This window comes from Eptesicus fuscus, chromosome 4, assembly GCF_027574615.1.
Source record: "Eptesicus fuscus isolate TK198812 chromosome 4, DD_ASM_mEF_20220401, whole genome shotgun sequence".
NCBI classification, from domain to species: Eukaryota; Metazoa; Chordata; class Mammalia; order Chiroptera; family Vespertilionidae; genus Eptesicus; species Eptesicus fuscus.
In genome coordinates, this window is record NC_072476.1 from 12,994,185 (window position 1) to 13,006,564 (window position 12,380).

General features: G+C 46.4%; 1 protein-coding gene across 1 annotated transcript; it reads left to right on the plus strand.

Moving 5' to 3' along the window:
* Positions 1-594: 594 nt before the first annotated feature.
* Positions 595-11,801, plus strand: LOC129148799 (zinc finger protein 75A-like). Its single transcript, XM_054714660.1, is given in 7 exon segments — positions 595-875; positions 3,804-3,916; positions 5,778-5,970; positions 7,906-7,997; positions 8,490-8,616; positions 10,773-11,364; positions 11,366-11,801. Coding segments are annotated over 6 exon segments (1,167 nt in total). The 5' UTR covers positions 595-875; positions 3,804-3,910; the 3' UTR covers positions 11,523-11,801.
* The last annotated feature ends 579 nt before the right edge of the window (positions 11,802-12,380 follow it).

The following is a 12,380-nucleotide window of genomic DNA, read 5'->3' on the forward strand; positions in this document are numbered from 1 at the left end:
TCTAGCCACAAACCCTCCACTCTCTTCCAAACATGCAAAGTCCTCTCGCACCGGAGGCTGAGTGCGCTGTGCCCTGGGGCTGCAGGCACAACTCTTGGCACAACCAGCTCAAACGTCTCGGCACAAACGTCTCCTCGAAATGCCCTTGCCCCACTACTGTCTCCCCCAGGTCGATGTCTACTAGGATCAGGAGCCAGTTCCTTACCTCGCGGCACCCTAACGGCTTGAACGGCGCGACGCCTAACGGCTCACCGCGAGAGGGCGACACGCGCTGCCAAGCCGCACGGAGGCTGCTCTAGGCGCGGCGGCTGGGCGACTCGGTGGCACTCATTCTAGGCTGCCACGGTGACCTGGGGGCGGAGCCCGATTCTTCCAGCGGGTCCTGGGGTCGCGGCGCTGGCGACCCCGCGGAGCTGCAGCGGCCCTGGCCGGAAGCACTCGGCTTTCGCTTCCGGTAGCAGCGCGGGGCCCTGGACCCGGAGTAGTAACGGCCTCCTGCGGGCGAAGGGGGCTTGTGGGCCGGCGCCCCGACCCTGAGCTCACGTCCCAGCTCGGCCCTCGCGGCTCCCCGAGGATCGCGCGGCGGGTTTCGCGGTTGAGCCGTAGGAAGAGAGAGTGACCTCTTAGAAACCGAGCTACCGGTATCCCAGGTAACCAAGAATCGCTTTCCCTGTGGCCTCGGCTGCGGAGTCCCGGAGACCGGCCGGCCGCTGCAGGCGGTTGGAGGCGAGACGCCATTTCTCGTGGCCGAGCGGCCAGGGCCAGACGCCTTTGCGCAGAGAACGCCGGGCCCGCGGCGAGGGCGCGCCCGCACACTGCCCGCTCGCACAGTGCTCACGAAGCCGACTGCCCTCCACCTCTGCGGGCGTGTTTTGGTTGGCTTGGCTGTTTTTGTTTGTGGGGGTTTTACGTGTGTGTGTGTGTGTGTGTGTGTGTGTGTGTGTGTGTGTGTGTGTGTGTTGCGGACTGACGTTAACAGTCGGAGAACCTTACTTAGTTCAGCGTCACTTGTCACTTTCTCCTGACGCAAAAGCATAGGGCGTGTCCCCGGGCCTCCTGAGCCGGGTGGACAGCGAGGGGCGGCCATTCATTTGTGAATGCCGTGGCCTCCTGTACAGAATCTCGGTGCGGCTTCTGCGGCATCTAAACGACCCTTGAAACGTCAAGTCAGCAGAAAGGTCAGCTTAATCGTCACCAACTGCCATCCTCCCCCTTTTTATGACTTGGTATATGGGCAGACTTTGTCAAGAAAGATCGGCTGTAATTTTTCCTAGTGGAAGTAAACATTTTAAAATACAGGTTTTAGATCTGCATAGTTCCTTTCATATGTGTTTTTTTTTTTTTTAATTCTCACCCAAGGATATTTTCTCCCCATTGATCTTTAAGGGAGAGACAGAGAGCAACATCCGATGTGTATGTGGGTGGGGATGAGCCTGCAACCAAGGTCCGTTGGAATCGAACCCACAACCCTGCTCTAACTACTGAGCCAAACCAGCTAGGGCCCCTTCATAAGAAGGTTGAGCATCTCATTACTTAATTGGGGGATGCTTTCTGAGAAGAAAAGCTACTTTTTGCTTGATTATTTTCCTTCTACTCTGGTCTCACTGTCTCAACTCTCCTGCCGGTATTCATGAGAATCTCAGATGTTCCATGAAGTGGAGGCTTCCATTATCTCAAGAGGATATGGGGTCATAGAAGTTGTACCCTCATACTAAAAGCAGAAGACTAGGGTAATATTTAAAATGTAAGAAAAACCCAGTATGTTCAAATCTTTTGACATTGGGAAGATGAGATAGAAGACACATCAATGAATTCTTCTGCTAATCCCCAAGCTCTTTGGAGCCAGTGGTTGCCAAATTTAACACCCACCAAACTTTAAAAAAAATTTATTGATTTTAGAGGAAAACATTTAATTGTTTGTTGTTCCACTTATTTATGAATTAATTGGTTGATTCTTGTACGTGCCCTGACCAGGGATTGAACCCACAACCTTGGCTACCCGGCCAAGGCTCACCCAACAACATTTTTTGAAATTTATTTAAAGTACTAGTGCTCCTCGCTCCCCTGGCCACCAGCAGCCCCCCTCCCTGTACGAGCTGCCCTCCCATCTCCCATGTGAAGGGAGCCTGCCGGACCTTCGCTGCTGTGCCGGGCCCTACCGCCTCCCCAGAGCAGCTGTTGTTCCGCGAGTGAGCGGTAGAAGTACTTTGAGTTGGAGGTGCGGGTGCCCCAGGCCAAGGGCCCCCCCAAGCACGTGTCCCTGGTGGGTACCGATGACCTGTGGAAGATGCAGGAGGAAGAACCAAGGAAGCTGCAGCACAAGAGGGTGCAGATGCTGCGGGAGGCGGCGGACGTGGGGCTCGTGGACTGGAAGGCCCCGACAGCGAGGAGCCCGAGGGCCAGCCTCCCTGGGCCAGCGCCCCTGATGCAGGGCTGGTCCCCGCGTCCCTGTCCCCCCCTGGGAAACAGTGCTCTGGTGCGAATGGCCAAGGCTGAGCGCCATCAGGAGCGGCTGCGTGTGCAGAGCCTGGAACTGCCGGTGCCTGAGCGGGCCCTGTCCCCTGCCGAGCGCCGTGCTGGAGGCTGAGAAGCGAGTGCTGTGGAGGGCGGCTAGGATGAAGTCCCTGGAGCAGGACGCCCTTCGCGCACAGATGGTTCTCAGCAAGTCCCAGGATGGCTGGAGCCGCACAGATGGTTCTCAGCAAGTCCCAGGACGGCTGGAGCCGTGCCCACCCCATCACCCACCCCCTGGAAGACCTTGGCCCCCTGACCAGCACCTCCCCGGAACGTGTGTCCCCAGATTTTGCTGAGGAACTGAGATGCCTGGAGCCGTCTCCCAGCCCTGGCCTGCAGGAGGAGGATGGAGAGGTGGCCCTGGTGCTTCTGGGCAGGCCCTCGCTGGATGCCGTGGGCCCCGAGGACGGGGCCCTGTGTAGCAGCCAGGGCTCCGAGGCCTGGGCCCAATGCCCTCCTGGAGGGCCGGGTCCCTTCCCCGGGCTTGGGGTGGCTGCACTGCCAGCACCAACACCACCCTGGCCCCAAGTCTTTTAACCTGGGTGTTAGCATTTTAGAGACCCCTCAGGAGTTCTGGCCACCGACTAACAGCTCCCTCCCCAGCCGGACCTCTTGGCAAGAATGTAACTAGTGATGTTTGTACAACCAAAGATTCTCTTTTGTTGTTTAAGGAAAATAAAATTGACTACGTTTAAAAAATAAAGTATTAGAGGCCGGATGCAGGAAAGTTGTGCAAGGGCCTTGGCCCCGACCCCCGCTCGCTGGTGGCCAGGGCCCTCTGCAGCCTCTGCCTTGCCCCCGCCTGCTGCGGCTTTGTCCAGAAGGAAGGACATCCGGAAGGGCGTCTGGTCTAATTAGCATATTATGCTTTTATTATTATAGATATTTTTACTGATTTGAGAGAGGAAGGGAGAGAGAGAGATGGAAACATCAGTGGTGAGAGATTGGCTGCCTCCTGCACACCCACTACTGGGGATTGAGCCCAGAACCTAGGCATGTACCTTGACTGGGAAGAGAACCAGGATTTCCTGGTCCATAGGTTGATGGTCAACCACTGAGCTATGCTAGCTGGGCATAAAAATTTTTTTATTTTTTAAAGTAGTCATCACTTTGCATTTGTCTTCAGTGAGCTGTGCTATAGTTCAGTTAAATAAAAGGAGAGAAAGAGCCTGGCAGTTGATTGATAAAGAGAAGACAAGGCAGGATGTTTTTCCTTCATTTTCTCATAATAAGTAGCAACTAGTAAAGTTCATGTGACCTTATTACCTGTACTTTTTTTCTGCCCTCAGTGACTTAGGAAGAAGATCCTTTTTTGTTCCAGACCAGACTGGGCCTCTGTTCTCAAAGTTAGTGCTCATGGTGTGTCCAACACAGGAGCAGACTGTTCCAGAGCATAATGACGGTAAGTCTGAAGGTGGCTGAGCATTAGAATCAGGGCTCTGTGGGAGACTAAGGGACCTGTGACAGCGAGTAAGAAATATACAGCACAAACGAACACTTCCAGAGCTTCCACTATCATGAAGCAGGTGGCTGTTGGCCAACTTCAGGAATTATACTGAGGCCAGAGGTCTACTCAGAAGAGCAGATCTTGGAACTGCTAGCACTTCCTGACCATCCTGCCCAGGGATACCGAATCCCAGATAAAGAGGCACCATCTACAGAGCATTGGAGAAGCTGTGGCCTTGGTATACCACTTGCATAGAGTGAATCTGCTCAAATGGGAAATGGGTGAGAAGAAAAATTACGGATAAATAACAATGAAATAGGATGAAAGTAGATATTTGGGGTGTAGGGGCATTTAATTGAGAAATAAGATGAGTTAGGTCAGTGATCTCTTGTTCCTTTGGGCCATTTAAGGCAGGACCAGAGACCACAGACCTACAGCAATAGTCATTCCACAGATTTCAGAGACCCTGGCAGAGACTTCCATGGCCTTAGAAAAAGAATTGTTTTTTTTCCCCTCTTTACAACAGGGTATATTGAGGGTAATAAACTTAGTCTGGCTTAACCTATGGGATGGATTTTAAGTTCTTAGAGACAAAGGGCAACAAGGAGTTGGAGAGTAAGGGGAGAACAAAAAATGGATTATACTTAGAGAACAGAAGAGAGAAGATAACAAAGAGGAAAAAGAAAAAAGGGAAATCAAGGTTTGGAAATTCCAACAGAGTGGCTGAGATAAGAAAGATGTTGAGGGCCCTAACCAGTTTGGCTCAGTGGATAGAGCATCGGCCTGCAGACTGAAAGGTCCCAGGTTCGATTCCGGTCAAGGGCATGTACCTTGGTTGCGGGCACATCCCCAGTAGGAGGTGTGCAAGAGGCAGCTGATCGATGTTTCTCTCTCATTGGTGTTTCTAACTCTCTATCCCACTCCCTTCCTCTCTGTAAAAAAAATCAATAAAATATATATTTTTTTAAAAAAGAAAGAAAGATGTTGAGGGATAGTGTCTTCCATACCATCGTTAAGCCCTCCACTGCCCTCCCTTAGTGGTTGGTCCTTGGCTCAGCTGGTGAGTGGGAATCCAGGGTATGCCCTTGGGCAGGTGGCAGCATACCAACTGGCTTCGGGTCTATTGTCAGGAATACAGGACAGGCCCAACTGGCATGGCTCAGTGCTTGAGACTCAACCTAGAACCAGGAGGTCACGGTTCGATTCCCACTCAGGGCACATGGTGGGTTGTGGGCTCGATCCCCAGTAGGGGTCATGTAAGATGCAGCCGATCAGTGATTCTCATCATTGATGTTTCTATCCCTGTCTCACTCTCCCTCTCTCTGAAATCAATTTAAAAAAATACATATGTATATTAAGAAAAAATTTAAAGACTACAGGGCAGAACATATGTTTGGTGTCAAATCATTTGGAAGGATGTTGGAACCAAGTTCATTCCTCCCCCTTCTCCATTTTATCAACATTCTCTGATCATAGAGAAAATCTGGTTGATAGGACAGTTAAAATTTTTAATCTTTTGAGAAAAGTATAAGATAAATCACTGCAGTAGAAGAGAGAGAGGCTGTCAAGACAACACGAACACAGGCCTCACAACCCTGCTAGTGGTCTGAGCTAGGCTGTATGTAGAGGGGTGGAGGCTACTCTTGGAGGGCTGGCAGTAGCCACATCTTTTTCCTTTTATCCTAAATTTCACAGACTTTGTGGAAAATTGGGGTGTTTTCCCACTTCCCACAATCTAGACTATATGCTTTCTCCCTCTTCCACAAGCCCCAAGCCTCAAGTAAGTTCTGGTAACATGGATGGGAATTATTTCCAGGTTGCAGTCCATGTGCTGGGAAAGGAGGCAGTGCTCTTGGGAGAAACAGCAGAGACCTCAGGCTTCAAACTGAAGCCAGCAGAGTCCCAGCCAGTGGGCAGGTCCCAGGATGAAGAATTTTGGAACGAATATCAGGATCTACAACAGCTGAGCAGGAATACTCATAAAGAAACTGAGCCTATGTGTGAGAGGGGTAAGGAGCTTCATGATAATTTCTTTCTGCTGGGAGCTGTGATCGTAATTTGTTCAGCCAGAACATTGTGGGCACTTTCTGGGTTCCCAGCTTTGTGGATGTGCAGATCTAGTCATGTTAGCAATTATGATTACCCCTAACCCTCCCCTCACAGATGGCCTTAGAATAGACCAGCTGTTGTGAAGGTGGGGATTGGCCTAAGGTACAGAAATATCCAAATCAGAGGACCCTGGTAATAACACCATGAACACTGTTCCTTAGAAAAGTGGAGGATTGGGCCACCCCATCCTTAAATCACAGAAGGAATTGGGATTACAAATGGGCTGTCAGTGGCAGTATGTGAACTATAATTGTGTACCATGAAAGTAAGTAAATGATAAATAATACATCTCCTGCTGTACACTGGAGCCCCTGAGTATTTCATTTTCAAATCCATTAAATTTTTCTTAATTCAGAACTATCTATATATATAAAAGGCCATTATGCGCCCTGGCCGGTTTGGCTCAGTGGATAGAGCGTCAGCCTGCAGACTTAAGGTTCCCAGGTTCGATTCCGGTCAAGGGCATGTACCTTGGTTGTGGGCACATCCCCAGTGGTGGGTATGCAGGAGGCAGCTGATCGATGTTTCTTTCTATCCCTCTCCCTTCCTCTCTGAAATCAATAAAGATATATATAAAAAAAAAAAAGGCAAATATGCTAAGTGTCCCTCTGATCATCTGACTGGTCTCTATGACACTCTGACCACCATGGGGCAGATGCTTAACACAGGAGCTGCCATGATGCACACTGGCCATTTACAAAGAAATGGCACCACAGACCTGGTGCTGACAAACCAACACTCAGCTTTCCCCAAGTGGGACACAGGCCTTGCCACCATGCTGGAGCAGTACCCCACCAAATAGAAGCCAACACTGCCAAGACCCCATGGCACAAAATGCAGTCCACAGCCCAGCCCAGAAACGGTCGCTGTGGGTGCCAGGTAATGATATCACTCAACGTAGCAACGCCCAGCTTCATCTCCCTAGCGACTAGCCTCCTTGGAGTTTCTTCCGCCCAGGAACACGACTTGCTTTAGAGCCAGGTGCAAACATTTTACACTTTAACCAAATGTCTGTGAAGTGTTTTCCTGTGCCTCCTCTCATTTGATCCTCACAGAAGTCCTGGAGTAGGTAGATAGGAGACTTGGTGGAATCCTATTTTCTTTTCATTAGCTGGAAAACAGATTTAGAAACTTGACCCAACTAAAAAGAGGTAAGAAATGGTGGACCTTGAAAATGACTTCAGGTTTTCTCACTGTGCAGAATATAGTCAAACACTGCTGCAGTTAAGTATTTTACCGTTCTCCCTGCATTATCTACAATAATAATCTGCTTTGTGTTGATATTTACTGCTGTGTTGCTGACAATTACCTGAAAGAGAAGTTGGGGTGCTTCACTGGGCTGGAAAAAGTAGCTAAATCAGAAAGCAGGTCTAATTAAACAAGCTTATTCTATATATATAAAAGGCTAAGTTGACTCATGCATGCACAGTACATATAAAGCTCTTTCTCATGCCAATCGCACGCATGTATTTCGATCTATCATTGTCGATCGTGAATTTGATTGACACTTCTATTATAGAGAAAGAGCAAATAGCAATATTAAAATATTTCTTCTAATTAATTTCCTTTCAATGTGCACGAATCCATGCACCGGGCCTCTAGTTTGTCATAAGAGGAAAATAAGGTTTTTTGTTTTAACTTCATGAAAACTAGGCAACCTGTTCTGGGGTTGATAGATATTGCTTCTTATTAACAATGATAAGACCACTTACGGTCACCACAAACACTTGAAAAGGTTTCCCATCTACTGAAAGAATCAAGATTTTATTTTAGAAATGAGCATAGGATATGCATAGAAGTGAGAGAAATTTCTGATGGCTCTTTTCCACCCACAGCTGTGACTACTCACCAGATCCTAGACTTTCCTGAGCAGACAAACACCAAAGACTGGACAGTGGCACCTGAGTTCATCTTGTCTGAGTCCCAGGTGAGCCATGCTTTTGAGCTTTTCTCTGTTGCCCATGACCTACACTGCCCAGCAGGTGCTCAGGGGCATGTTAGCCCAGATGTTTTCCCTGGGGAACTGGACACCTCATGGATTGTTTGCTGATCCCTTGCCGCCTTCCTTTCTGCGTTATCACTTAAAAAAACACACACACAACAAAATATGTGCTGGGCCCTGGTGGGGTTGTTCAGTTGTTTAGAGTATCATCCCAGTATACCAAGGTTCAATTCTCCGGTTAGGGCACATACAAGAAGCAATCAGCGAATGCATAAATAATTGGAACAGCAAGTCAATGTTTCTCTCCCTCTCTCACTTTCTTTTTTCTCTCTCCAATCAATCAATAAAAAATTTAATAACAAAACAAAACAATCATGTGCTGTTAATGCCTTCAGCCTATCATGCAGTTCATGGGCCAGATGTTAGAGCTGCTTCTGGAGTGGCAGGTACTGAGCTGAAGCCCATTCTCTTCTTTAGAGCTTGTTGACATTTGAAGAAGTGGCTGTGTATTTCTCCCCGGAAGAATGGGAGTTACTGGATCCCAGTCAGAAGGCCCTCTACAATGACGTAATGCAGGAAAACTATGAGACTGTCATCTCTCTAGGTAAAGGTTCTCCCCTTGTGTACAAGTTGAGTGATATGTCATGTTTTCAACTTACTGGGAATGCACACTCTTGTGAGAGTGTCTGTTCCAGTAGCTGGTTGGTTCTCAGCTCGATGGTGTGGGCAGGGAAAAGGTGAATGCAGATCACTTCAGAGCTCTTTTCAAGTACACATTCCTTATCCTGCATAGAATTTTTTACCTCTTTTCCCTCTTCCCTCACAAACCTGTTCTTCTCATATCTTTCTCTACTCAGTAAAGGGCACATTCATCCACCCAGTTGCTCAGAGCAAGAAAAATTCAGTCATTGTTTACTCTGATCTTGCCATGATATCCCACTACTAATGCATCACTAGCCCTCTTGAGTCCACATTCACAGTATCATGTGAGTCCAACCATGTCTCATCTTCTTGTGCTATTAACATCGGGTCTAAGCCATCTCTGACCAGGTCTACCTCATTCACTTCCTAACTAGCTCTTCCTGCCATCAGCCTTGCCCTCCCATAGTCTGTTTTCCATGTAGCAGCCAGAGTCTTAAAACCTGATCAGATTATGACATTTTCTTGTTTCAAAATCTTATGATGACTCCTCATCCATTTAGAATAAAATAAAGCCTCCTTATCAAGGCTTCCAGTACTCTCTCAATCTAGCCTCTCTAACTTCCTTGCCCTCACCTGTTCAGTTCTCTTTAGCCACACTATTCTTAATGCTGTTTTTTGAACTTGCCATGCTCATTTGTACTTTCGGTTTCCCTCTACCCAGCACACTTTCCTGCCACATTGCAAAACTCTCAATTTTAGGTCAATTCAAATATAACTTTCTCAAAGAGGCCTTCCACACAGCCTTATCTCGAATAGCTTAATAGAAGCAGAATCTTTTTTTTAATGTGTGTGTTTTTTTTAAATAATGTTTTCATTGATTTTAGAGAGAGAGGAAGGAAGGGGGATAGGGAAACATCAATGAGAGAGAAACATTGGTCGTCCCCCACCAGGGATCGAGCCCACAACCTGATCTGGGAATCAAACTGGGGACCTCTTGGTTCATGGGTTGACGTTCAACCACTGAGCCATACTGGCGGGGCGGGAAGTAGAATCTTAAATGCTTTCTTAGCCTGCTTTTGTTTCTCTTAAAACATTTATCACTTCCTGGCATTTCATTTGATTATTCATGTTTGTCTCACTCTCCCACTAGCAGATAAATTCTCTGAGATCAGGGAACTTTGGCTTATGCATCACTAATCTGTCATTCATAGAGAGTGTCTGGCACACCATGGCCATTTGATACACATGTTAAAAGACTGAATGATGACTACATCTCATATTTGATAATACATAGTTACAAAAAGTCCACTAAGTGATTCTAGTTTGTTTCATTCAATGGGATGTGAACCAATGAGCTATGAGTGGTAGAAATACCAGTTTAGTGTCTGGTGTTCAGCTGCTAAATAAAAAGTATAATTATGACAGCAGTCACTTATGCATATGATTCCCACCCCACTGGCCTTTACATTGACCCCGCTAGACCAGGTGTTGTTCAGGGTGAGTCCTAAAGAGTTGATAGAAACAGCCTGCATTCCCTGCAACCTCTGGAGTTTTATTCCAACTCAGTCAAGTGTGGGGAATTATTGGTGGCAGAAGAGGGGAAAATGCACAAGATTCCCATGAACTGTGTCCTTTTGATCAATCAAGCTAGCTAGTTTTTTTTTTTCTTAATCTCCACTTTGAATATCTATTCACAAATGCAGTGTAGTATCAACCTGATATGAGAGTCTATCCATTTAACCATTTGGGGTAACAAACTGTAAAAGTGTTTTTTGTTGTTCCTGAAATAGTCTATAATTAATGGACATTGTTAAGTTAGTGGTCCTTGACCTCAGTTTTTCCATTTCATAGCCATATTTGTGTTCTCCAAACCTAAAGAGAAAGAGCCATGAGTTCAAGGATCCATGGAGTTCAAGGACAGCCCTGGAGTGCTGCATATAGATAAATACACCATGGGAAGACGGGAAATGTGCCCTAATAGGAACCTTTGCAAAGACTTAACATTATAAGATTCTACTTATCTATATTTTAAAATTGAGTGATCATTGAATTTTTGTCTCTATTCTTGAGGTTTCTTTCTGCCATTTAGTTGGTTGATTTTTATGTTTATTCCAACAGGGTTAAACCTCAAAAATAACATTGAAAATCATCAATCTATATGCCTTTCTGACTTAGAAATGCCAACACCAGAAGACATAGTTTCAAAAACGGACAGAGTGAAAGTTCCCCAGAAAACAACAGTCAAAGAAAATCATGGTGATATACACAGGGTGGGGAAATGTCACCAAGACTTTTCAGTGAAGGAAAGAGAGAAAGTTTCAACATGGAGACAAGAGCTACTGAAACTTATAGATCGTCACAAGAAAGAACGTGCAGGAGAGAAGTCTTTTAAATGTCAGGAATGCAGGAAAAGCTTTAGAGTTAGCTCTGACCTTATTAAGCACCAAAGAGTTCACACTGAAGAGAAACCATATAAATGCCCACAGTGTGATAAGAGATTTAGGTGGAGTTCAGATCTTAATAAGCACTTCACATCACACCAAGGATTAAAACCATATAAATGCTCATGGTGTGGGAAGAGCTTTGGTCAAACTTCAAATCTACACACACACCAAAGAACTCACACCGGAGAGAAGCCCTTTACATGCCATGAATGTGGGGAAAAATTCATTGAGAACTCCCACCTTATTAAACACCGGAGAACCCACCTATAGCATATGCATGAGAAACTTCAGCAGGTGGTCAAGCCTTCTCAGGCACCAGAAACCACCAATGAAGGGAAGCTTGTTCAATATCCTCAGTCTGAAGAATTTTACCAAGTGGAGCTTGACCTTAAAGTTTATGAAAATGCAAATTTATGAAGCATAAAAAATTCTTCATCTGGAAAATTTGGGGATATAAACTTTCACAGGAAGGAATCAAGCTGGACTCTGCAGGGGACATAGTAGTTATATTATTACTGTTTTTACTTAGCCTTCGGGGAGTTTCTTAGCAAAAGGTGTTTGAAAAACAGTCTGAATGAGGGAAAAATCTGTTTGGGATTGTACCTGGCAGTATAGCAAATTCAGCCTCAAATAGTACATGAAACTATGAATCATCTGTGGTCACAGACATAAATATTGTTGGTTTTCCCAACTACTCTTAAACATGTGAAGCCTCATTTCTGGACTGAAGCATTAATTTGTTGGTGCGGAACTCTAGTGCTCTCCTTTCCTTGCCTCAATGGAAGCACATACAGAGAGAGGAACCATGAGATCAAACCAGTTTGGAATGCTGTGTCTCCCACATGGCAGGGCAGCTGTTCTGGAGAGTCCCCATGCCTATAATGGGCTTTGTGGGAATGAGAAATAAACTCTCGTGCTTAACCACTGAGACATTAGTGCTGTGTGTTTCTACTACGTAACCTGGCCTGTTTCAAAAAGTTCAAGGTCTTAGTGACACAGTCATCATCTTGATCTCCATGGGCTTGACCCTTGTCACCTGTGGCAGTTTTGGCAAAGCTAACCAAGTCTGATTCTTTTCACAATCAGACTGCTCTTTCCTGTCAATGCAACCAACGACAGAGAGAAGCAAAGGCTTTGGTCCTGAATTTTTCAGGTGGTGGTGGTGGATTACTCTTTAGCACAGTCACTTGACTAAATCTACCCTAAGAATCGCTACTTTCTTAATCAGATCAAGTTCCTTATCTTTATCCTGTTTGTTTTTAATCCTCCCTTGGGGATATTT